General features: G+C 38.5%; 1 protein-coding gene across 5 annotated transcripts in view; it reads right to left on the bottom strand.

The window, feature by feature from the left end:
• The window catches only part of scml4 (Scm polycomb group protein like 4), a 54,547-nt gene that overhangs the window by 18,532 nt on the left and 9,673 nt on the right, over nucleotides 1-26,342 (bottom strand). For 3 of the 5 annotated variants that reach the window (XM_022665339.2, XM_022665330.2, XM_022665333.2), the window contains exon 2: nucleotides 14,889-15,129. In XM_022665339.2, coding sequence (XP_022521060.1) covers nucleotides 14,889-15,093 — 205 coding nt within the window. In that variant the 5' untranslated portion in view covers nucleotides 15,094-15,129. Of the gene's footprint in view, nucleotides 1-1,618; nucleotides 2,233-2,331; nucleotides 2,469-14,888; nucleotides 15,130-26,342 lie in introns of those variants that run through there. The other 2 variants (XM_022665344.2, XM_049479835.1) reach the window with 2 other exon arrangements.

Raw genomic sequence — 26,342 nt, forward strand, 5'->3', positions numbered from 1 at the left:
AGTTGCAAAAGGAAGCTATAAGCCACATCTGAACTCCAGAGACATCAACTCATTCCAACACCTAAAACCCACACCAAGAGGCATGAATCTGCATGACCACAACACTGCAACCTGCAAGCTAGCTCCTCTGGTGAGCAGCTGCAGCAAGGCATTTGCTCATTATTGTACCAGACTTCTCTAGTCATACACATGACTATTGTTTTGTGAAATACTGTCAGTTTTTAATACATTAAAAAAGGCTCAATGCTAATCGCAGACCTCAGTGTGAAAACAGTTGTAGAATGTCATATGACAGAGGTAGCATAAGCTGTGTAGAGTGTGGCGGAAGCAGACGCTGAAACCGCTTAAAAGCGCCTCATCTCTCTCTCTTTCACACACACACACACACACACCATCACTATCTGTCTCGCTGTACCTCCTCCCCCACCACTAGCCTAGTTCATCCCCTCCCCCTCCAGCGGTAGTGCCTGGTCTCTGGATCAGGCCCTGATGGACGGCTTCTCTGCTCCTGTCTTTCATTCCTCTCCTCCTTACTATGTCCCTCACTCTCTCTAAGCAGGTTTTTCTCTTCCAGGGGATTAATATAGGGACAGTGACCTATATATAAACATATAAACACTCTTCAAATTATACAATATATATGATGGTGCTCATGAAGTACTTTTGGGGGATGAGGTGGAGATGAGATGGGATGGTTATCATCCAACATTTTGACCTCTCTAACACTCAAGCCTTATAATAAAATGCCTCAGCAACGCTTCAAAATCTAGTAGAAAGCCTTCTCTAAAGATGTTGTAATATTTTAAGTCCGTTGATTTTGGAAGAAGCACTGTATGACCAGATCTCCCAATAGTTCTGTCCATATAGTGTGTTTATATGCCAGTGCCAATATACCTAACCCTTTAATAATTATTAAATACATTATTATATCATTCTTAACATGCCAAATAATGTAAAACACAATGGGCATCAAAGGGTTTTTCAAACAGTGATGATATATACACATGTGCATGCATTTGTTTGATATTTAAGTGATGCATTGAATTTGTATATATTCTGCATTTTAATACAGTAAATTCATTGCAAAGGAACATTGCAAACCTGACCAATATTACACTTATATTACATGACAACAAAAAAATAAGAAACCATAAATTATGGATTCACAAGAAAGCTTAAACATTTTGGTGTTTCCAACTCTTTCTAATAACATTTTTATGATGCTATTTTAGAGTGCTAAAACAGGGTGTGATTATGAGATATATTCTACATGCCCAATGTATCCCAAATCTATACAGTACATATATGTATATAAACAACACACACACAAATCATAATCACAAAAATATAATATAAAAACAGTAGACATGATGCTGAGCTGCATGCTGATATTCTGAAATTCTTAATTATTCAATTTCCAATGTTTGGAGAAGCCCTCATGTCCTCCTGTACACAATGCACCTTTTAAGCATACTCCAAAGGTTTCACTGATAAGTTAGATGCCAGATGCGCTGAATCCATCAGTTATAAACACACTCTTTACAGTCTTTACTGAGCACCTAAACAGCAAATAAACCAGCGATAAACACAGCCATTCTGATACAAAAACAGCACACACTTTCACTTTAAAAAGAGCTGTAAATCCTTCTGCATTCCTCCTCTCTTCACCACTGTGGTTTTCCCTCTTACTTTCTGATTCCATCAGTCTGTTTCTCTCCAGGATCCCCCCCCCCCCGTTTCTATTCTTTCACTTACTATATCTCTTCTGTCTCTTATCTCCACTCCCTCTCATCTCCTTAGTTTTATCTCTCTGTCACGTTTTAGCACGTTTCCACTTGTTTCCTTTTTTTTCTTATTCTTTAGATTTTTTTCCTCTTTCTAATTCACTTCTTCCTCTTCTTCATTCCATTTCATCACTCTTCTCTTCCCTCAATCTTTTTCCCACTCTGTCATTCTCCACTTTCCTCTGTATATATATTTATTCTCTCACTCGTTAGTGTACAGTACTGCGCATGCTCGGCGTTAAATCCTCGGCTGCCCCTGAGGGAGGCGACTTTCCATTCTGATGGCACAAATTTCATTTCCAATAAAATCTCTTCCGCACGAACCACGCCAGTTCCCGTCAGCGCAACACACACACACACACACAACGAAACACGACACGACCCTCAAACAGAGCACCTCTCGCGGCTCGTGTGTGTGTTTGAGCAGTGTGTGTGTGTGTGTGTGTGTGTTGTGCTGCGTGACGCGGTTTCCTTCCTTCTCTCCTTAAATAAACTGTATGGCGGCACCGCGCGGTCTAACCGGCTCCCGCCCTCCGGACGCACGTACCGGCCCGTGTCCGCCGCTCCGCCGCTTCCGTGTCCCTCTCTGACCGGCCCTCGCGCAGAACTCGCGATAGAAAAAATCCCGGCAGCCCCGAGACGAGGCAGCCCCGCGCGCGCTCTTGACGACTGCCGTGCGCCACGCAGCCGACACGCGCACTAACCGCCCCCCCTCCCCCGCCCCATCTGAATCCCCCCTCTCGGTCGTCATGGCAACTGAGCTCATAACATCCTCCACCCGAAAGCGACTCGCGCTGTTGCGGAGCTGGTGGTCTCGAGACCCCCTAAAAACAAAAATAAACTAAAATAAATTAATGAATAAAGAAAAAGAGTGTTGAAAGTAATTATTTTTATTAGTACAGTTTTAAATCCTTATTTTCCCATTAATATTAATACAGGAATCCCACTAATTATTAACATTTATACACACATACAGGCATTTTTATATAAAAAAAATACAAAATGACCACTAAAAAATGACAACTGACAAACTGACCACTAAAAAATGACCACTGAAAAAATGACCACTGACAAACTGACCACTGAAAAAATTATAACATAACTGAACTGCTAAAGTCCAGCTGGTCATGTAGAAGAAAGCATACCCTGTGCTGGTCAAAAGCTAGATAACGAGCTGGAGCTGATGTGGATTTTTTAGCAGGGTGACAAACTCGCACTGAACCAGACCTGAGACTGAAAACGAGATGCTAATAATGCTAGCTAACACAGTGAGTGGTAAACGGTACTATTATTCCTCTCAGTGCCCGCTGTACCTGATATACATCCTCTACACAATGCACACACTGTTAAAATACACCAAACCCGTAATTTAAATCTGTCATTAATCAGTGTACTGGTTGTGGAGCTTTAATCATTACTAGATATTTCTAGTTCATTCACCCCTACATTTAAAATCCACTGACTTCACTTCCACCGTTTAATTTTAATCTAAATCCATACAGAAGCCTGGTGATTTTTACAGTTCTGCAATATAACGAATGTAAATAAAAAAAATCATCCTCACAGAACACGCCATTCACCCACTCAAAAAAACAATTATTGTATTTACTGAAGCCCGGGTTTGAAAGCTCGCGTTTTGTCCCCACTAATCCCAGTCCGCTAATGAACAGCGCGGGTTATTTCCTAATCTCCACATTGCTGCCCGCTGCATACATCAGACTGACTCCCGCGTTTGTGATTGAGCAGCACTGTTCCTCACTGCTCCGAGGGGAAGCTAGTACAGTGTTAAAACACTGAAAGGTTAATCTGCGAGCCTGAAAGTCTGCGCTGGCTGCAGATGAAGCTCCAGCGTTGCGCAGCTGTCCACTGCAGACACAGCAGGCCCGACTGCCTACATACACTGTAATAAAACCAAGCCCTCATTACTACCGCACTCCCAACAGCAGCAGCAGCGCAGTTTATTACAGCACCACTCCACTCAGCCCCTCTTTATAAATCACTGAGTGATCTGAACCAACACTGCACTCATACACCAACAGACCTGCTGCAGTCACGCTGGATCTCAGACTCTTACCATAAAGATTTAACCTGCACGGGGAAATAATTAAATAATAATAAAAATATGTTTCACATCAGGTAAAAGCTGTTGAAGTTTAACCCTTTCTTGATTTATGTTCTAGTGATGAAAAAATATAAGAATGCTATTTTCTGTCTATAAAGCACTTTAAAACAGAATTCAATAAAAAAAAATAATAATACATTAATGAATAAATTAATAAATAAAACTCAAACATAATATTTTGTCTGTTTATTGCAGATGGGCCATCTGTTTACCACTGTTATTTTGATAAATAATAGGTCTTAATCTGTGTAAAGTGAAAGAATACACAAGAAAGAAAACACACCATGTCCATTGCAATGAATGCGGGTCTAAAAGGGTTAATAACACTCAATAAACAAACAAGCAAATGATAAATCATAATAGTATTAAATCCAATAAATTAATTAAAGTAAATGCAAAAAACTTTAGTTTTCTTAATGAAATATGATTGATGCAGAAGAACTGAACTGTTTTTAACAATTCAGTACTTTTTTATTAATTTATAATTTTTTTAATATTGTAATAAAAAAAATGAAAATGAAATTGTACAAGGAGAATACATGTTCAATACCTTTTTAAAGTGTAAAACATCTCTCAAGCTGGTCCTCATACGTCAACTTTTGCCTGCAGGCCACATTTTCTGAGGCTATGTGGTATGGCCTTTGTTTGGTGAGAGTACAAATCGTCGCTTTCCTATGAAAAACACTTATCTCCATTTTTGTAATTTTTTTGTTTTCTACATAATTTGAACAGACAAACTGTCCCTCACACTGTGCCAAAATTTCTTGATCATTGGATCAAAAGAAACTCTTCAAAATGAACTAAAAAAAATATTTTTACATTGACTTCCATAGAAAGTTTACAAGGTTTTTTCTCTCTTCTGTAAAGTTGCTGTTTGGAGATAAGTGTTTTTTGTATTGAACAGCAACGATATGCTCATAAGAAAAAAAATATGTTTTTTTTTTCTTTAATACCATTCAAAATGCTATTTGGCCAATGCAATTGTACTAATAGGCATTTTAATGTACATTAAGATATGTTAACAACCTTATATGGTCATTTATAACAGATGAAAAGTGTAACCTTGATCCTAATGAGAATTTAAAGCCCAGCAAATACAAATATTGTAATAAGACTTAATGCCCATTTTTCTCTAATCATTTTGCATGATCATGTGCATGACTATCTTTGTTACTGTGCATTGAAGACTAATATGTAAATGGCCTCAGAGTAAAAATGTGGCAATAAACTGCTTCAGAATAAATAAGCAAAAATGTGCACATTTGTGACATCACAAAACAATTCCTATAAAACACTACTTTCACTTTTTACACTTTAATAAAACAAAAATTGGGCCCTTTAAACGCGGACTAAAGCTCTTGCTGAGGTTATAGGTAGTTCTGTATTCATCTGTATTCACCAGCAAGAGTTAAAGCTGCAGACAGAGGTGGGTGTTGTGGGGAGGGGGCAATAAATTACCTCCTTCCCTTTTTTCCACACCACCAATATACAGCTACAGAAAGACCACAAGCGCTGCGCCACTCATGCAGCTGTTTTTCCGAAAGGAATCATGCACACACACACACACACACACTCACACACACACACACATATTCCATGCTGCTTCTTCCACATAAACACTCTCCCTCTCACACACAGGCCTGCCCCTGACCTCCCAGCGGGACCCTTGCCTTTGACAAACTGCTTCCAGGTCAACTGAAGGTCAGACCAGTGGTCTGAAACACACACACACACAAACACATTCACCTGAAAACAAAGAGGTGAGTTCAAGTTCACTGTCTTAGTTTTAGTATTTTGGGCATAAGTAATTAAACAAATTATCTCACTCTGCTGGTGAAGCATTTTGCTATTAAAGAGTGGTACACAAGCTATATCTTGTTATTTTTGTTATTATATTGTAATACAGGAGGTTTGATTAGATGAAACAAATTTTATTCTATTTTATACAGTTTCATTGTATTCCATTACATTCTATTCTAATAAAAGTGCATTGGATGGACAACATTATTATATTCTATTCCAGGATTCAATTCAATATTCAATTCTATTTCTGCTGTTAGTACCTATTCTAAAGACGCCATATGTACTCTATTATATTCTATTATAATAAGACAGAAGAGCGTTGTTTGGAGAACAAAATGGTAATTTTTTTCTCTTCAATTATATTTAATTCTTTTTATTTTAATAAAGTGTCTTTGTTGTAAAATAAAATGTAACCTATTGTCAGTGTTGGGAATGTTACTTTTAAAATGTAATCCCTTACAGATTACTGATTACATCACTCAAAATGTAATTTGTAACGTAATCAGTTACATTACTTCAAGTGAGTAACGTAATCTGATTACTTTGGATTACTTACAATATTGTCGTTTTTTTAAGCCTGAATGAATGTAGCAACCACATATTGCATATTATTATTTTATTTTTCTTTCCAGTTAACAAATAGATAAACAAATAAAAAAGCCTTTTCAATCACTCTATAAAAAAACTTATGAAACCATTTCATCAAACAATTTTATGAAACCCTTCTATAAATTGATGATAAAACAATTTAAAACCAAACAATGTAACAACAACTGTAAGCTATCTATTTGCAGGTTTGCCACCAGTGTTAATTTTGACAACAAATTATGATTTAGTCTTAGTTATAGTCTTGTGACGAAAATAGCGTTTAGTTTTAGTCACAATTTAGTAATTTAGTCAACTTATTTTTAGTCGACTTAATGTCATAAGAATATAGTCTACTAAAATTACAGTAAATTTAGTCGACTAAAATGTAAAGGGTGTAAATGTAAATGCTTTTTCATCAGTTCCCTTGAATTATTAACTATACACGTATACGAAATGAAACGTTTAATAACCACTTGAGTAATATTGTTAATGTTTGAATGTGAAATATATTTATATATGATTTAATGTATATTATTATTATAGGTGTGTGACTATATATATTTTACATTTAAAATTTTGCTCTAGAAATCAGGTCATAAAACAACTGAATAGTTAAATTATAGTTTGAACAGAGCTGTAGATGCAAAAACAGCTTTTAAATGATCTAGTTTTATCTCCAGCAGTAACCCAGCACACCTACTGGAGCTACAGTCTATAAATGAGATCAGAAACACACATTCACACACTGTCCTGTAGAGATGCTCTCAGGATGTACTGAGAGACTTCATGAGTTAAAGTGAGAAACTGATGAGAAAGTGCTGTAAGGAACTTTACACAGACTTTTGGGTTCATAGATTCACTTATTTTATTGTTTTATTTTGGATATATTATTGAGTTCCTTTCTGACCTGTTCCTGCTTTAACACTAGCTATATCTTTCCCACTGTGAGACTAAGCAGATGATCTGATCTTAATGAGTGAGTTCTGTATCAGTTCTGTGTTTTAGTGCACTGCCGAGTTAAACACACCATCAGCTCATGAAATAACATCAGTATTAAAACGCGGATCTCTGCATGGAGATCTGTGGGACTCTGGTCTGCAGAAGCTGAAAGATTAGTGGTGTTTTTACCGGAGATGGAGTCGCTCCACGCGGTTTACACGTTATCTTGTTTTTCGCGACGTCAAAGGAGAAATATACCGCCTCTCCTCTCTCTCTCTTCCTGCTGAACACTGTCGAGTTAACTTCCAGTCGAGCTCCGTAACGACAGTTTAATTCCCGGGTTTGTAACTCAGCGCGCGGCGCTACTGCAGGAGAGGCGGGTACGGATTGGATGACTACCCCACTTATCCCGCCTCTCCACCTTCGCTAAAGTAGCAGTGATTGGATCTCTTCCTAACTGGTCCCTACCTTTCACAGAACTAAATCAGTTCTGATTGGATTTCGTCCCTGCCAAACATTTTCGTCTTGTTTTTATTCGTTGACCAAAATGTCAGTTAATTTCGTCTCGTTGTGTGTGCGGAGCCGCTGTCTGCCCCTCCTCCCTGTGTGTGTGTGTGTGTGTGCAGCGAGATGGGACGAGGGGCAGACAGTTCCCTTTCATATCAGAGCGATTTCACCGCAAAATGTTATTTGCGTTTTGTCAGTGTTGGAAGAGCAAAAATAGGAAAGTACCGCAATGTAATCCTTTAATTTTAGCAGAGTAACTGTAATCTGATTACCACTTACTGAAGCAGTAACTGTAACGGATTACAGTTACTTATAATTTGTAATCTGATTACGTAACGCCGTTACATGTAATCCGTTACTTCCCAACACTGCCTATTGTATTCTGTTCTAATAAAATGAGGCCTGGTTTGACAACAAAAGTGTATTCTGTTTTATTGGCACCATTATATTATTATCTGTTCCTTACTTAAATAATTTGCCTTGGTTAGACAATAAACATTTTCTATTCTGTGTCTGTTCTGATCTGTTCTATTATATTCTATTTACGTAGGTGATTGTATTAATAAAAAATAGATTGTGTCAGATATAAATGTAACATAGGACGTCATTTCCTGCAGTTCACACCTTTCAGCAAGGATTCACGAATAAGCATTCTTTCTTTCTCCACTGAGTGCTTTCTACACCCACATCAAATAAACACTGAGGCACAGGAGATGCTACACACTGAACCACGGGAGTACACTGTGTGTTGTACATGCACAGTTCTCTCACACATGTACACCTCAACCGCAAAAAAGAAAAAAAAATCAAATAGGTCATCAGCAAGATCGATAACCCACAAAGGGTTGCCATGACAACAGCCCTCGCCAATAAAAAACAAAAGGGAAGGAGTGAGGGAGAGATACAGTAAGCTAGAGAAAAGTGCAGATCATTTCTATTTGTCCAGCAAAACCCAGGACCATCATTCAATGAATGTGCAGGAGCAGAATTAGTGTTCCCTCAGGCTTAGCATTAAAGAAGCATTGCTTTTGCAACTTATTTCACATCATGTGTGTAAAACCTTATAGAAAGAGCAGCTCACCAACTACATCAATAAGACGTGAAACCCATAGCAGCCCAAACAGCAAACTTTTACTGAAAACCACCAAAACTTCACAGGGAAACTGTGTCTTCAATCAAAAAAGTTAGTTTTTTTTACTTAATATTTTTTGTTCTGATCTGGGAATGAAAATATTATATTCTCAATCCCTATTAATACAATTACTATTAAACTATTAATTTTGACTCAATGCCCGAGTTAGGATGTTTATATGTGTACTCCACCCAAGTTGAATTCCAGTACTCAACATTTTTACTAAGAACGACATTGAATGTGTTTTTGCTCTACCCTGAAAACTGAGTGGGCATCGATTAGTGCTGAAAAGAACAACAGAAAATTCTAAAAAGAATTCATTGAACAAAGGAATTGATTGTGAAGTTATTGTATTTCAAATAAACAGTGCACCTGGTTCTGCTTAAAAAAATATTAAAGCAGTAAAGTAATCTTTGTTCTTTGTCAAAAAAGTTGTTTGTTTGATACAAACAATGGTTGTTTATACAGTTGTGTTGGGATGCTTGTATACCCTGCTGTGTTAGCCTAAGCTAAGATAATTAGCTTTTGAAAACAGTTAATAGATAGTTAATAAACAACATGAAGGGTGATTTTACCATTATAGTCTACAAAAGTATGATTCAATATTATGGAATACAAAGCACACAGCAGATCTCAAGCTGTCAAATGTTGTACATTATTCACATTTTTGATACTGAGAAACACCCTTTGCTTTCCCTGGGCCCTAAGCAAAACTTAAAATATTAACATTCAACTTTTACGCACATCTTTATTTTGATTTGACTTCCAATCTGCTATTAATCATTCAGTAGCTTAGCATTTATGCTGAATTTGCTTAGTAGAATAAGATACTGCTGAAAACCATTGTAACTGAGACTTAAGGCAAAGCGTCAATGATCAATTTTTAGAAAGCCAACAACTAGTTCAGCCAAACACTTCTGGGACAGAGAAGTAATTAGTTGTGAGTGTTGTTACCTATACCATTTATTTTTACAGAATAAAATATATTACACACAGTGTAATTAAGTGTTAAATTAACTTTTAATTGTTCAATTTAACTATGCCCTGATAACAAGATACAACTCTCTACAGTGTAAAAAACACCACCACTACAATAGAGAGTATAAAAGAGCACCAAACAAACAGTGATACTTAAAGTAGCAGTGCACCAGTGGAGACTCTTATCAAATGTCCAACCCAATACCAAGAGATTGAATAACATTGCATTTTAACTATGCAGGGGGTTACATTTTAACTTAAAATTTAACTTAAATTTTAAATAATACCAACAATGTGGATTGTTTAACAGGGTTGTTAGAGTAACTTCTGGGGAGTCAAAAATGTTGTAGGTTTTATGTATAGCTAGCAATTCTAGCAGCAATAAATAAGTGACTTTTATGTGATTTTTAGGCATTTCTTATCATGAGCTCACACTTTAATTAGGCAAGAGACTGCTAAGGAAAGATAAAAAAAAAAGATAAGAAAAAAAGTTAGGAGCAGAAAAAGCTACAAACAAATAGAGTGGTTGGATAAATCAAGACATCATACCAAGTTTGCTATTTTTCTGTTGGACAAGTAATTATCTACATTGTCTTGTTTATGGGGGCTATTGTCCTGAATTATATAGCCAACATTGCTCATAATGTTGCTTCATTATGTATTAAACCGATTCTAATGTTAGCTAAGCTGTAGGTGTAAATTAGCTAGCTATGTTTATGTTGTATGTAACCTGTGTGTGTATGTCCAAAAACATCTCCCTTGCAGTTCTAAGCAACTGTTGTTTAATGATGCTGCCCCAAATCAAATGCAAAAAAAATCATGTTTTATCTGTTAACCTCCTATGAACGGAACCCTTGCATTTTTTATTTCTCTTTGCTATACCTGATTAGTGTATAAACAAAGATTTTTTTTTTACATGATGTAGTTTCTGAGATAAATTATAGTTTTATATTTTAATAGAACACAATGAAGTCGCAATTAGTAATGATGTGCAAAACATTTATTTTGTGCATGAGCACAGCAGCATTTTTGAGTGCAAAACAAAACTAGAAACAACAATTGTGCCCCTTTGAGCAATATGGCTTATTTGAAGTGCTGCTTCAAAACGAAGATATTACAAAGTAAAAACCAAACATTTACTGTATTTACTGTTTATATAAATTTCTGAACAAAATTAAAACTGTAACATGATAAACACTTCTGGCCACATAACAAGACGTCAGGCCATTGGTGAGCGAAATTAAGTGTTGTTTTCTAGACAACCCAAAATGTGATGTCCACGCATCAGGTCTTAGGAGGTTAATATATATATCCACTTCTGCAGTTCAGGCCTGCAATACACTACAATGCAATACAATACACATCACAATGTTTGAATGCAGTATCCATGAAAGGCTGGGTCTTTGAGAAGCCAAAAAATGACAAGACCAAATAGTTTTACCTAACATGTTGCAGCATTTCCAATAACATTAGGATTTTTCACCAGCAGGTTTAAGTTCATTTTTAAGCTCTACTTGCAGAAATGAAATTAGATTAAAGCATTTAGCATAATTTATCACACTTAGTTTTCGTTGTTTTGTTCAACTGGTGATTAGCAACACGTACTGTCACATCTGAAGCTGCCACAGTGTTGCATTGTATTTCTGTCCGCCTATTGAGATTTCCTGGTCTCTTAAGAAATTACAGATATTTCTAATAAACAACAATACTATTTACAATGCCATTTTTTTCATGGGATGCCCCTTGGTAATTTGATAGTACATTGTTAGGTAAGCTTTGCACATTCAGAATTATCTCCTTTCCATTTCATTACCAGTTATAAACCTGGTAAAAGCGCATGTGTAAAAAAGGGCTTTTAAATTCATCAGAAATTGCAGCCCTGTCCTAAAATAAATTAGACTATGAGACTTTTACACTGGACCTTCCAGTAACTTATGTGACAGATTGCAACTAAGGAATCAAATCACTGTGATTTAGAGATACATTCCCCCAACAAATCAAACAGAGGGCAATAGTTCAAAGTCAAAACTATAGATTCACACAGATGGGCTTTGCCATAGACCTGGCCCACACAGCAGCTTCTGAACACTGTGAAGTGTGTGTCGTTAGACTGTTTCAAAGCTGCTGTGCCAGACTCCTGCCCAGCTGACCACTCCCTATTCTAGTTTCATTTTTAATTTTCCAACGCCATATGGCTGGGGACGAGAGCCAATAAATCAAAAGTTAATTAAACACATAGATTCATCTTCAGCAGCAACTCAATCATCTCAACCCCATTAACACTTGGTGGAGGAGACGGGCAGCACAAGCCTGACAAGTACTGTGTGTGTGTGTGTGTCTGTGTGTGTGTGTGTGTGTGTGTGTGTGTGTGTGTGTGTGTGTGTGTGTGTGTGTGTGTGTGTGTGTGTGTGTGTGTCTGTGTGTGTGTGTGTCTGTGTGTGTGTGTCTGTGTGTGTCTGTGTGTGCGTGTGTGTGTGTGTGTCTGTGTGTCTGTGTGTGATTTTTTTTAATTGTTAAGAAAACACTACAGTCAATGATGAGAACATTTGAGCCTTAATATGTATTCTGTAAAATTGTAAACTCACTCACAGTGGCATTTTTTCTTTTAAATATATCTTCTTAATTACCTTCACATTTATGGATAAAAACAAAATCGGAAAGAGAGTCAATAATCACAGGTTTATACAGCCTGTTTTACATTCACTTTTGTGATTTCACAAAAACCAAACCATACAGAAATATCCACCTATTCATTAACTGTTGAACTCCACATATCATTACAACAAATCAAAAAGAGTTTTAGACTAGACTAGACTAGACTAGATGTTAAAAAATAAAAAATGCTTAATGTAGGGTAGCCAATCAGATCAGCGCTTATTACCATACCATACCTTAAAGTGCCTATAAAGTGCCTAAGAGTAATAAAAACATCCTGCCTAATTCTAAGAGAAAAGGATAATGGTCTATTATGAATGAATTAAAACTGGTTTTAGCACATTAATCTATCAAATATTATAAATTAATATGGGTAACTATTTACCATTCACTTTTTGTGAATCTGGCATTTCTTTATGATATTTTACAAATGTAAAACTGAATTACTGAAAACCAGGTTTACTACAATATATTTATTATTAGAATTATATTAATTTCACAGTTACTGGATGACTTTGCTTACATTTTAACAACTGATTTATGCTGAGATTTGGAAAAATAATAAATATTCTGTTGCAATAAAACTCCACAGAACTCTAAACTCCACAGAAAGTGCAACAATGACAAAAAAACAACAATAAAACAGACTGTCAATGACAAGGTTTGGATGGCACCCAATAATCACAGAGTGCTGAGAAATGTTTAGCTGATAAAGTGGTAAGCTGGTTGTGAATATGATTCATTGTTGCCAGCTGTTGCACTAAGTGCATTCTTTAAGCATAATTCTTTAAATCAAATACACACATGGGCACACGCACACGCACAGCTGTGGTATGTTCTTAATAGCAACTAACAGAACTGAAAAGGATCCTCAACTCAAGTGAGAGATCCTATCTGCTTTCATTTAGCTATAAACACACACACACACACACACACACATAGAGCTTCACTGACTGGAGTCTGGTCCTGAAATACTGCCTCTGTCTCTCTGCTTAATTGTTTGCACACACTAATCCGGGCCAAAACAATAAAACAGAACTGTGAGCTTGTGAAAGTCGTACAGCGCTTGCCAATGCCTCCAGCCAACGCCTACAGTCAGAGGAAGGACGGGGAAAAGTGTGTGTGGGGGGGGGTTTATTCTAATAAATGCATTATCCACCACAAACAACAACGAGAAGTTATTTACTACGCTCTACATTGCCATGGCAACAGACAGAAGGAAATCTGATACCGCAATAAAACCATGTGACGAGGTGAGTCAAAAATAACTGCAAGTGTGCGTGGGTGTGCATATGAGTGTGTGTGTTTATTCCAAGGTGGGGTGCATTTAGGCTATGTACAGGATTCAGACACACCTCAAACTGGAAAAAAGACTCACTCTCTCTCTCTACCTTTCTCTGTCCCTCCCCATGCTCCCCCTCTCTCCACTCTGTCTTTCCATGTACCCTATCTCACTCCCATGCTTTCTCTCTTCATGCTTCCCCTCTCTTTCCATTCTCTTCTCTCTCTCCCTCACTCTCTCTCTATGTACCCTCTCTCCCTCCCATGCTCTCTCCCTCTGTTTCTCTCACTCTCTTCATGCTTCCCCTCTCTTTCCATTCTCTCTCTCTCATGCTCTCTCTCTCCCTTTCTTTCTCTTTCCATTCTCTTCCCTCTCTCCTCTCTCTCTCTCTCCATGTTCTCTCTCTCTCTCTCTCTCTCTCTCTGATCTGAGAGATTGTAGTAATTAAGAAACATCTCACATTAATCGTCACCTTTTCAGAGCTCAGTAACCTCTAAATCCCACAGCTGTGTTAAATGAAGTGAAGATTTTCCCTCACTATTTGCTTGTCAATTTTTCCTTTCACACTGTTGCAAAGCATGTATTGCCCTGCCCTAGTTCCGTCCTTACTTATATATCTCTTTGGGACTAAGACCTAAGCTGCACTGGACACTGGACATTTTTGCCAAAAGCTGAATTCAAGTCTACCACGCTCAATAGCTAAAAGGATTTTTGATGTTTTCAGGGCCAATCAGCTGGTAATTTTAAAACTTATTCAGTACAATTTAACAACACTCTAACTTTTAGCAGTTTATTTAAATAAGGACTTTGATAAATGTACAGTAAACACATATGTATATGTGTCTTGTATATGACTGGTGTTCGCAATGTGCAAAATTATGTTTGGAAAAAGTGTGCAAAACTGCAAAAAGTGTTCACAAGACGTGATATTTGCAAAAGTGACCATTCAGGGTGTCCAAATATTTGCATGCCACTGTACACATGTGTGCATATGCATGCACCGACATTACTTAAATCAGGTTGAATCACTGATGTGCAGTATAGGCCTCATTTATAAGTGGGGTTTGAACCAGTAGTCTAAACAAATCGTCATCTTACTCTGTAAACAGGTGGGCGTTGTCCTGTCGTCCAGCCTCTGCCCATTGGACATAGTTTCTTCGTCTAGGTCCACCAGCTGCCAGAGGCCCCTCCCCCTGTCGTCACGCCGATCAAGGCGAAGGCGGAGCCGGACGCTCTGCACGCCCAGGACGCTCGGTATCCAGGAGACAGGTGAATCCTCCAGATCCCTGCCCCGCAGTCTCATTCCCTCAGCTGCACACACTCCAGCCCAGACATTACACTGAGGAGGACACACACACATACAATATAAGACACATTTCATCTAAAACACCAAAAATCATCATGTTCAGTGTGTCTCCTGAGGAGAAATCAGAAGGGTACACTAATGATACATTTATATGCATGATAACCGCTACCAATTACAAGCTGGTGTACAAGAACTGCACCAGCATGAGTAAATCGTCCAAAGCAAACACACAAGCTAAAAGATGTAGCATACGGATTAAAAACTAAGCAACTTTTACTAATGACACTTTGTAATTAAATCTCACAAAACAGGTCTGTCATGATAATTATTTGTATTTGGAAGATATACTGTCCCACAAGTAATATAATAGCATAAAAATGCAATTACATCATCTCAAAGAGCAGTAAACTTTTAACTATTCATTTTAATTATCCTAAATACATAAAACATATATAAAATAAAACCACTGTTTAAAGTCGAAATCTCAGCCCATTCACATTAATGAGCTCTGCTTGTTAAAAAGAAACAACACAGGCAATATCAAAGTCAAATAAAAAATAGGTAATGTCCAAAAATTGTATGATAAATCAGTAATGTATTTATTGTGACAGGCCTACCACAATACATTAATCTATATTTTGATGCATATTTCAGCCTTAAAGTCGCACTACATATACAGGTATTCAGCTTTAAAACTGAGCACAGGCCAAGCTGTGATAAAGCTCCCAGTTCCTCAGAGCAGTCCATCTATATCCTATTCTAATGTGTTAATTGAGTATTTCCTAAAGCTATTTGCTCCTCTCTGCCTCAAAACAACTGCGCAGCAGAACAATGCAGTCACCCGATTCACCAACAGATTCAAAAACTGCATGTAAATTGGAAAACTGCGCTCCACAAAGAAGCTATTGTAGAGTGAAGTCTAAACTGTCTGCTCCATGGGGCACAGCTAATTTTTCTGCATATTAAATAAGAAGTGGATAAGGGTCTTCCTTTCTTGTTGGCCCTACTTTCTCTTCTGTTCAGGCCACAGCATCTTTGAGCTGGAGACCAAACCTAAATCTACAAATATGTCAAACTAAAACATTCTGGATTTTTTTTTTTTTTTTGTATCTAACGACATAACACTCATTTAACATGCCATAAACATGAAACAAACTGTGTATCTCCAAAAGGTCTTTAATTTTGTGACAGCAATTATTATGTAATTACTTCTCAAGGCAGATTGTTTCCTGTATCTGTATGATAGCTACCAGTATTGATAAGAGACCTCTGCACATAATCTGTGATGACAAAATACCATTAACATAACATGTTTGTGTATTTTTCTGTCATGTAGGATGATAATTTAAAGATTTACCTTCATTCCATCATCACTCTAAATAACATACACTGTTACACTGTTTACTAACTAATACATTTACTAACTAATATATGTTCATACATTTTCTTAGCATAAATAACATAACATCAAAATCAAAACAACAATAAAAAATACATTATACACCCACCGATACAAAACCAAACGTGAGTGAAATATTAAAAATAACTGTTTCACGGTAGCTGAAGTCATGAAAACCAATAAAGTAGGGAAAGCACAGATTTGACTTAACGAAATGGCATGGGCCTCTTTCCTACTCTAAGACACAAGGTTTTGATTAAGCCCTTATAAGTGAAAAACATGAGATTACATGAGAGTGGTGGACGGAAGACAGGGTGAACGAACATTGAGAAATCCTTGACAAGAGAGCAGAAAGAGACTTTTATAAGAAAAAGTAAATATGTATTGTTGTCAAAATGTACTACAGTAAAATAGAACATTTGTTTATTTCTGTTATACTGTTTCTCATAGAAAGCAAGGCTTCCCCAGACTTTAGAGAACCTTCCTCAGTGACAACATGCTTTCATGAAAACACATTACACTCAGTGTACATCACTCTTATCTCAGTGCTGTGTATAATAGAGGGAAGAAGGCAAAAAGCCTCCTCTGTTGCTGGTAGAAACAGTTGGAGAGGTCATTTCAACAATGGACTTGTGTGTTTTCACTGTTAATGCTTGATAGGAGTTAGAGACCTGAGCGATGACTGCTTGCATTTGATGTGGGTTTCTAACTTTGGAACCTGGTAAAGTGATCCAAATGACAAATTTATATGACAAAAAGACCACTACAGAAAGGTGGTATATATATATATATATATATATATATATATATATATATATATATATATATATATATATATATATATATATGAAAATGATTGATCAGTTTTATATCTCATGAAAATGCAGTCTGTTTTCAACTGATTTTATGAAGTATATTATGTTTATTTAGTCTATTTAATGTATTTAGTTCTTATAGTCAATGCTAATCCCAGTTTACTGCACGAACTGTAATGAAATACAGCTAATATAGAAGAACAACCTATTTTAAATGAATCAGCATAAACAGTTAACATTAGCCAGTTAATAACAGAAAGCTACCCACACAGTCCTGGTTAGCTACTTTATGTTCACACCAAACAAAATGCTACACCGGTGCAGTACAGTCTGTCTGCTATGTATATTTTGAAAAGATACTGTTTGAGCCAGCTAGCTAACAGGCTAACATGCTATCAGGGTATTTTTTTCCATCTAGGCTTCAGAGTGCCAATTTTTAAGCTAGACTTGCTGTAAATAGCACTGAACTCAGTATGAGGAAGATATCACACTACAGCACTAGCTTGGTGCTAACATAACATTAAACACTTCATAGGTGTCCTAATGCTTAATGTAGTGGATTAAACAGAGGATTCCTGCATCGCTTGGACACACACACACACACACACATACACACACACACATACTACCCCCACTTTATGGTCTATAAGGAACTTCAACCCCCAGAACACTCTAAAAGCCTTGGAGTTATCTTTTTCAAACAGCCTTAAATTTCAAAATGACATTTCCTGACTATTTCTTCACTCAGCCTCGCTCGAGAACCCTAAATGCAAGTCAGGGTAAACATTTTTAAATTCTTTTTTGACATTCCTTCAGACGCTGTCAGTCGTAAATCTGGATTTAGGACCGTTAATGTTTAAACATCTGGAACTGTGCACAATTGTGGTTTTGCCAACAGCACAATCACCAGGACAAGGACGGGACTACGGGACTTGAGAGAGGGTTCAAAACTTAATGAATGCCTTGGAAATTGTAAATTCACCAAATATATTATACCAATTTAGGGGTTTGTGCTTTCTGCAACCACTTAGAAATAAGATTCATGAAGTTAAAATGAATGCTCTTAGCTTGGAAATTACATTCCCAACACCAACTTCACCAACTTCCCCCACGGTCGTAAATTCCGACGACAGCCGCTTATCTAAACACAGCAGAGGGGAGGAATTTCTCACTAAGAAGATTTTGCTTAAAATACATATATATTGACTATATAAAAAAGGTGTTTTATAGAATGTTTACTAAATAATGGTATATGTGTCTGGTATATGGTATATGTGTTTGGATGTGTCCTGATTGAATTCTCCTACACATTCAAGTCTGAATCAACAAGGTTTAATTAGCATTTGATAATATAGCTTTATTTGGTTATCAGTGGTTTAATCATGTATTTTCTTTTAAGTGATTTAAGTGGGTTTAAATAATATCATGACTCTTGATCTCTTTCTGACAGAGTACCATCCATCATTGTATTTCTAAGATTATCTTGAGTATTACAAAACTGTTTGTGGGCAATATATATATATTACATTTATTGTGATTCAATTGTAAGATTGTGTTTCCTGAATTTATCATCACAAACTGATATGCTGAAAAATGTATTTTGATCCACTGTTTAATTGAGTTTTCTTTTGGTTTGATCTATTAGAAAAATTCTGAAGCATGCTGACCATGTGAGCGAGGGGGGGTTTTATGGCCCTTTGTGAATCCCCACCAAAGTTTGAAATTGCTCCTAGACCAATCAAAACACAGACACTTGGGCCACAGAGCCAATCGGAGCTCAAGGGCCAAACAGGCCACAGAGTCTAATAGTAAACTGGGCAGACACAGTTTAGAGTTGCCAGTTGAGTTTTGGGAGTTCAGGTCAGAGCAGTTAGAGAAGGAGTTGGAGAAGATGAGTTGAGGAAAACAGTTAGAGGAGAGAGGTTAGGGAGCCCAGAGATGGAGAAAGGATAGACTGTTAGTTTAGTCATCTTAAGTTAGTTTTCTTAGACTAGCGCATTTAATCTTCAAGTATATTAATCTTAGCTATCCTAGTTAAAATATCTAAGGTTATTTTACAATCTACGAAGCCAAGCATTATTCCATCTAAGTTTAGCTAAAGTACAGCTGAAAAAGAGATCCGCCAGATCCAACCCAGAAACCTGCGGTCCGGAGGCCACCAGCAAGCCAGCTGAGAGCGAAGGGATTTCCCTGTGGGTTCTCATGGGGCTCCGTGCTGACACAGGAAGTCAACCCACCCTGCAGGCAGGCTCACGTGATCCTTTTTCGGGGTGAAGCATCAGACGACCAACCCAGGCGGACGTCACCAAGGCCCACTTCAACAACTCAGAGTAAGGCAGAGCTGGGTTTAATCTTTCGGCAGATGGTGTTCTGTTGGTCATGGTCTGGGTCAGGTCTTTAATAGAGCGTCTTTAGTATAGATGACTCATTTTGAGTGGCTTGGGTGGAAATAAGAATTGGTTTCGTAGACTTAAAATGCCTTAGACCCTTATTTAGAAATATTCACTTTATAGTTCTATTAATCTTTATTCCTTTCATATCAGCATTATAACATGTTTGTTCTTTTATTTCTCATTTATCATTCTACACTATGATTTGATATGTAATGGCTACATTTAGTACTTTTTAATGAATTATTTACTCATATCTGTGTGATTTAATAAATACTTTTATTTTACAAAACCTGTAATTTCAGTGTGTTTTTCTGGATAACTTGGTTATGAAAATTTCTGTCACCTGTAGAAACCACACCCTGAGATGTCTTGTGTTATTAATTAATTTGATTAATTAATTTATTAATTAATCTAATTAAATTAATTTAATAACTGGCGCCCAATTAAAAATATTTCAACATCTCAATTAGCACCAGGTATTAAACCACTGAGCCCGCTACATAATTGGCGCCCAACGTGGGGCAGGATTATATTCTTATTGGTTCTCCGCCGCGAGACCAGAATATATACACATTTCATAACCAGTTCCAGAAAATAGCGCTGTAAGTTGCAGAATAAAGTGTATTTTGTTGTTATTATTAAATGCGTTAGCTGCTGGCTAGCTGGCCTAGCTGGAGTTAACTGCATAAACCCAGCGTGTTAGAAACACACGCACATGTTCTACACGTGTTTTTGTTTACAATTCAGGACTGGCCAGTCCCCTGTCTGTGTCACGCGCACAGTCCCCTGTGTGTCTGTATAACGTGTACAGTGTGTGTGTGGTATGCGAGCGCTCTTGAAAACATTACGCTTATTTGTAAAATAAGCTTGGTTGACACACCGCCGTGTGTGGGCAACCTTAAACCCGGGTGTATATACGTGTATATACGTGTGTACTTACATAAAGTTCGAACTGTTTCCGGTAAAATAGACATATTTTGCCAGTGTTGATCTAAGGCCTTCGCGCAGCCCTGAGTCGCGGATCTCCGGCTCATCGACTCCGCGCTCCAGTTAAAACTGCCGGTTTTTGCACGAAATCCGTAAAATCCTGCAGTACTGGACACTTCCACGTGCGTAAAAGAGTAGCTAACTTTTACGTAACACCACCCTGAGTGGCAGGAAGTTTATTGTGTGCGTGATTAAACTAACCACGCCAGGATGTAAATCCTCTTTGCTCATCTTGTGAAGTGTGTTGCTGCTGTGTTAAACTTTCGGACAGCCGTGCCCTTCTCCTCTGCTATTCACAGTCGACTGAGTCAGTCAAATCTGCTGACCAGGTCCCAGACCCAAGGGGCGGTCCTTAACGTGGCATCATCAGTGGGCGTGACCACTCCCACCAGTCGGCCTCTGCCACCATCTGGTGGACAGCCTGACTATTTACACTCAAACTCAAAGGGTGTTTTACTACCCCTCACCACTAGGGGGGGTACACTGCCACATCGCCATCTGGTGTTTGATTTGGTTAACTGCATACAGTGCAGAAAGGTGCATTTCATTTGTTTGACCACCAGAGGGAGCCACTTAGCCATATAGCTGTGTCGCCACCTGGTGTTGTACTTGTGTAATTGCTATCATCCTGTAGAGTGCATTTAGAGTTTCTGTCGCCAGAGGGTGCCAATTTCAAACAAACTTTTCGTTAAGTTAATAAAGGGAATTTGCATTGTGGTTTGGTTAAATGGTTTCTAAATAAGTAAACAAATATCAAATAAATGAACTGCATTCATTTAACCGGTTTGTATTAAATAGTTAAATTTAAGTTTCAGGTCTGCTCTCTCAAACATCACTCTTTATGTTACATTGAACCAAGCTAAATAGCTATCTCCATTGAGTAACTAATCACAACATAAAATAATTAACTGGTCATTTTAATCAATTTGATTAAGTAAAGTTAATTAAAATTTTGTTAATTAATTATTTTCAATTTAATTCAACCATCTTCAAATAAATTAAGCTTAATTATTGATCGATTAAGATCAATTATTAATAACTGATTGAAATTAATTAATTAATTAACCATTAAAAAAAAAAAAAAAAAAAAAAAAAAAAAAAAAAAAAAAAACTATCCAGTTATCAGTTACTCAACCATATACCCAGCACACCTGTGCTTAATACATAGTTAAATTCTCCCATCCTGTACATAGTTAATAACTATACCCATATTTAGATTTAGACATTGTGTATAGTGCCCTACAGTTATTAAACTGTTCACTAGCATCACTGACAACAAATCTAACTATTCTTTTAAAATTAATCTACTAATTGTAACCTTAGGTCGCCCACTTTTAACAGATTTTCTTCTTAGAAAAGGCACAATGCTAATTGATTCGAACATAAAATAAACTTGTTTGTCATCAAAATTGTTTGATTCCACGTAAATCAAAATGTGTGTCACCGAAAAAGCTCTTTTAGAGCTTACAGCTGGTTTACCCCCAGGACTTACCGTCCCAGTCCAACAAATGGACAGTGGGGGTCTCCATGCACTAATTGCCAAAAGCCTCAATGAGTGTGTATCTAAAATCCTTGAGGGCAAGCAACAAGTGGATCCGATTTCCCTAATACTGTGGAAACAACTGCTGTTGTCACAGGATCAACTTGCTGCTTCCTCCAAAACCATTCAAAATCTCCAAGCAGAGATTGTGACTTTAAATGATAGAGTTGCAGACCTAGAGAACAAAACTGTACAGTCTGAAATGAACCAAAGAGACCTCAAAACCGAAGTGCAGCTGCTTCAAAAGGAAGCCAACATAGCTACCCAACTTGCAGCTCAGTCACAGGAAAAACTAAAACATGCTATTGCAAAACAGGTTGAGCTACAAACTGAATTAGCACATGGTAACAATGCAGTCAAATTAACTCGAGACCAAACAGAGTTAACATTTGAGCTGATGATGGAGGGAGACTCCCCCATCAATCCAGCTGGTAAATCAGGAACCCATGGGGTTCCTGATCTTAAGCAACAACCATCCACAAATACATTCCCTCTAGTCTCCCTTAAAGGTGCTGAAGCGCCAGTAGAACCAAGGTTCACTCAGCGTTCCCAGCCACATGGGACCTCTGTGCAACCTCAAGCACCCTCTGATAGAGATTTGGACAAAATTGCGCGTAACATCCCACGCTTTGAACCAGAACCGGACGGTTCTAATGATGTCCACCAGTATCTTCGCGACATTGACTTCTTCTTACGCCGTTTCCCCAAGGCCACGGTAGATGATAAAATCTACCTCATTAAGGTGTCCTCTAGCCGGGAAGTTGGACGTTTCATTGAGCGCCAACCACCCCAGGTTAAGAGAGATTATCCTGCTCTTTGCAAGGCTTTAGAGAATGAGTTCTCCAACCTCCTTGCTCAAACCGGCCTTGCTGCAGCTCTTGCAATAAAGCAGAGTCGCCAGGAAACACCCCTACAGTACTATCACCGCCTCAGGCACGCTTATTTCGGCTATAGAAATGAGCCTGGAATGGAGGAAGAGGAAGTTTTCAAAACATTGTTCGTGAGAAACCTCCATCCCTCCACCAGTCGCTCTTTTGGAGTCGCAGCCTGCCCTCGTACGCTAACAAGCCGGCAGCTGCGTGATTTGGCTCTCAGAGGATTTGCTATGTTCCAACAAAACATTAATAAAAAATCAGAGTCAAATGACGTCCTGATAATTAATGAGCAGTCCTCCCACGTCAAGCAAAAAGGGGCACACAAGGCTCCAATGCCACCTAAGACCCAGTTAAACCACAAAAACCAGAGAGTGTTCCACTCTTGGCATCGCTCGTCCCTACATTGGGCCCAGCAAAGTGACCAAAAGCCCTCCTATCGAAGGAAAGGTAGGATAAAACGCAGTTGGAATGGCAAACACTCACAGCACCATGCTCGAGCACAGAGCTCCAGCAAACTTCAATCTCCGCTCAGGGGAAAGAGCCCAAAGCACCACAAACGTTGGTGTCCACCTAAAGGGCACAAGCATGAGACATATCCAACTAACCTGAGCACTAAAGACGGCAGTCTGCTCAGACAATTTCGTAACGAAATACGCAAGCAGGACAATGCTGAATCTGAATTCTTGCCAATTGTCCATGCTCCAGATCAACCTGCTTGGGGGGGTGCGAAATCCATCCACTCCAATGCAGCCTTGGTTGTACAGCCAGACGCTGAAAACAACCACACTGAGGAAGCTTCTTCCCTCAGCCTGGAGGATCCACCACCTAAACATTTCTTGGGTTTCTTAACCGAGAAAGGTTCAACACCAAAATTCTACCTAGCCACCTGGCTGGAAGATGTGTTCGGGTATGAAGCTCTTTTGGACACGGGGTCAGACATTTCTTTAATGTCAAATTCACTTTTTGACCAGGTGAGGGCGACAGCCCGCCGAAACAACAAAGAGATACCTCTGAAAAAGTGTGCTCTTCACCTTCAACCATATTCGCACACTGGTATCACTCTGCATTCTGCAGCCCTGGTGCACGTTGCCATCGGTCCAATAAGCCTCACCCATCCAATTCACATTTCTCCATTGGAGAACGTCCCATTGCTCTTTGGCAAAGACCTCCTTGACCGGTTCAAACCATTGATTGACTTTCAGCATCGTAGAATCTGGGCACAGGTTTGCGAACCCCTGCCCTGTCCTAAGGCACAGGATAGAGTTCAATGCTATCATGTTGCTAGCAACATTGAGCCACACAAGCTCATTGAACCTTCAAATTCCACGGGAATCAATGAGAAGCTCACTGTCAGGGTTCTGAAACCACCATCCTCAGAATCCCCTACCATGATTCTAAAACAAAACACCTGTTCATGGGCATTGACTCCCTCTACGGCTGTAGATGAGTACAACCCAAAAGCTGGAAAGTCATTCACTCTTAACACAACGGTCAACGGTGAAATCTTTGTTCCATGGGCTGACAAGTCAGCTGTTCACAGAACACCTGCAGGTTCCTTGCCACGGACTAACTGTGATCCTCTGTTCGTGCACCAAAAGGATTGTTCTCTTCTTGTTCCTGCACCAGTGGTTCCAGACAAACACAGTCCCTTGGATTCTTATGAATGTAAAAACATTCCCACCATCTACACAGATGGATGTGCTTTTCGGAATGCTCAGATCAAATGGAAAGTTAACATGACAATTGGTGCATGTGACAACACTTCTTTCAGAACACTGGCATTTCACCTTGATCCACTTGCCACTTACTGTGCGTCTTTCAGGATGCTCAAGGGCCTGTTTGTTTATGCCCCAGATACACACACTTCATCTTCATTCGTGGTGCCTCAGAGCCATGGGGGGAGAGCCTAGCCCAGGCCCTCGATCACCCATGGGTGGACCACAAAATGATGGGGAAAACACACCGAGCATTCCCACAATTGACATATCTGCCACTTGTTGGAAAAAGGCTAGTGTGTTTTCAGCCCCAATCTTCAGAAGATCTGTGTGGTGTATGGCCAATTCCACAAATGGATTGGGTCGAAAGACTCATGAAATTTGTTCGAAGGAACAAACATCTCATCACCGTGGCAGGTGCATTTGCCAGATGGGGGGGACGTCCCCCAGACCCTATTGAAATGGCTCAGGCCACAACTTTTTCGCTGAACCACACTTTCTCAGGTGTTGGTATATCTCACCGTTCTAGGGGTGAACTGCGGAAACACCCAAAACTGGGAAAAAGCACGCTTGGATACCAACCATTGTGCTACACTGCTGACAAGCTACTGGTGAGGTCCCAGCACAGCACTGGCAAAACAATTCGCGAGCTCAGGTCTCATTGGTTTGGTCCTCAGGCAAAGGCAGACAAACTGCCTCGCATCTGGAACCAAATCCCGCATCGTCAGTGTTTTATTAAACCGATTCTCAAACAAGTTCACTGTAACCCAATTAAACTATGCAAAAGCCCCATGGGACAAGTCGGGACCGATAATGCCCTAGGTTAAATCATAATACTGGGCCAAATACTTAGACACACTGAGTGTTCATTGTCCACCATATTCTGACCTGACGCAATTGTTAAATTGAGAAAGTACCACACATTCACTGTCTGGAACTCACCTATCCAAGTAGCATAACTCACAACAAATTGGATATTTTGTTAAACCTAGTGTTTGAATCACCATTTCAAACCATTAGCATAGCAGTATAATAAATACATGGAGAAGGGGGGGTGCCAATTTTTTTTTTCTCTTCTCTTCAGGTGCCCAAAACATATTTTGTTTCCCTTCTGACTACGTTTGCTCCGCTATATTGTTCTCAATTGTTGACTAAGTAGTGGCTAATTATTGAAGCATACCTTATGGGTAGGTTGTCTTGATAAAGTTATAAAGGAACAAATAGCTAGCAAACTATTTGTGACCCTTTCATATGCTTGTTGCCACACTATCACATTAAATTAACTATTTTATTCAGAACCAAAAGCCAATAGCTACAACAAAAAAAAAAAAACTGATAGATACCTCAAAAGAGAAATTGTATATCCATTAGACCAAAAACTCTGTCAGCGACCTTGTAAGTAGATTGTCTTAAGAAAGCATGACCAACAAGACACCAATTGCATGAAAGATGTACCCTAACATGCTCTGTCTACAGAAATCCACGTTGACATCGACCGATGACCCAACGTCCAGTGGCCCAT

Source organism: Astyanax mexicanus, chromosome 1 (assembly GCF_023375975.1).
Source record: "Astyanax mexicanus isolate ESR-SI-001 chromosome 1, AstMex3_surface, whole genome shotgun sequence".
Taxonomy (NCBI): Eukaryota; Metazoa; Chordata; class Actinopteri; order Characiformes; family Acestrorhamphidae; genus Astyanax; species Astyanax mexicanus.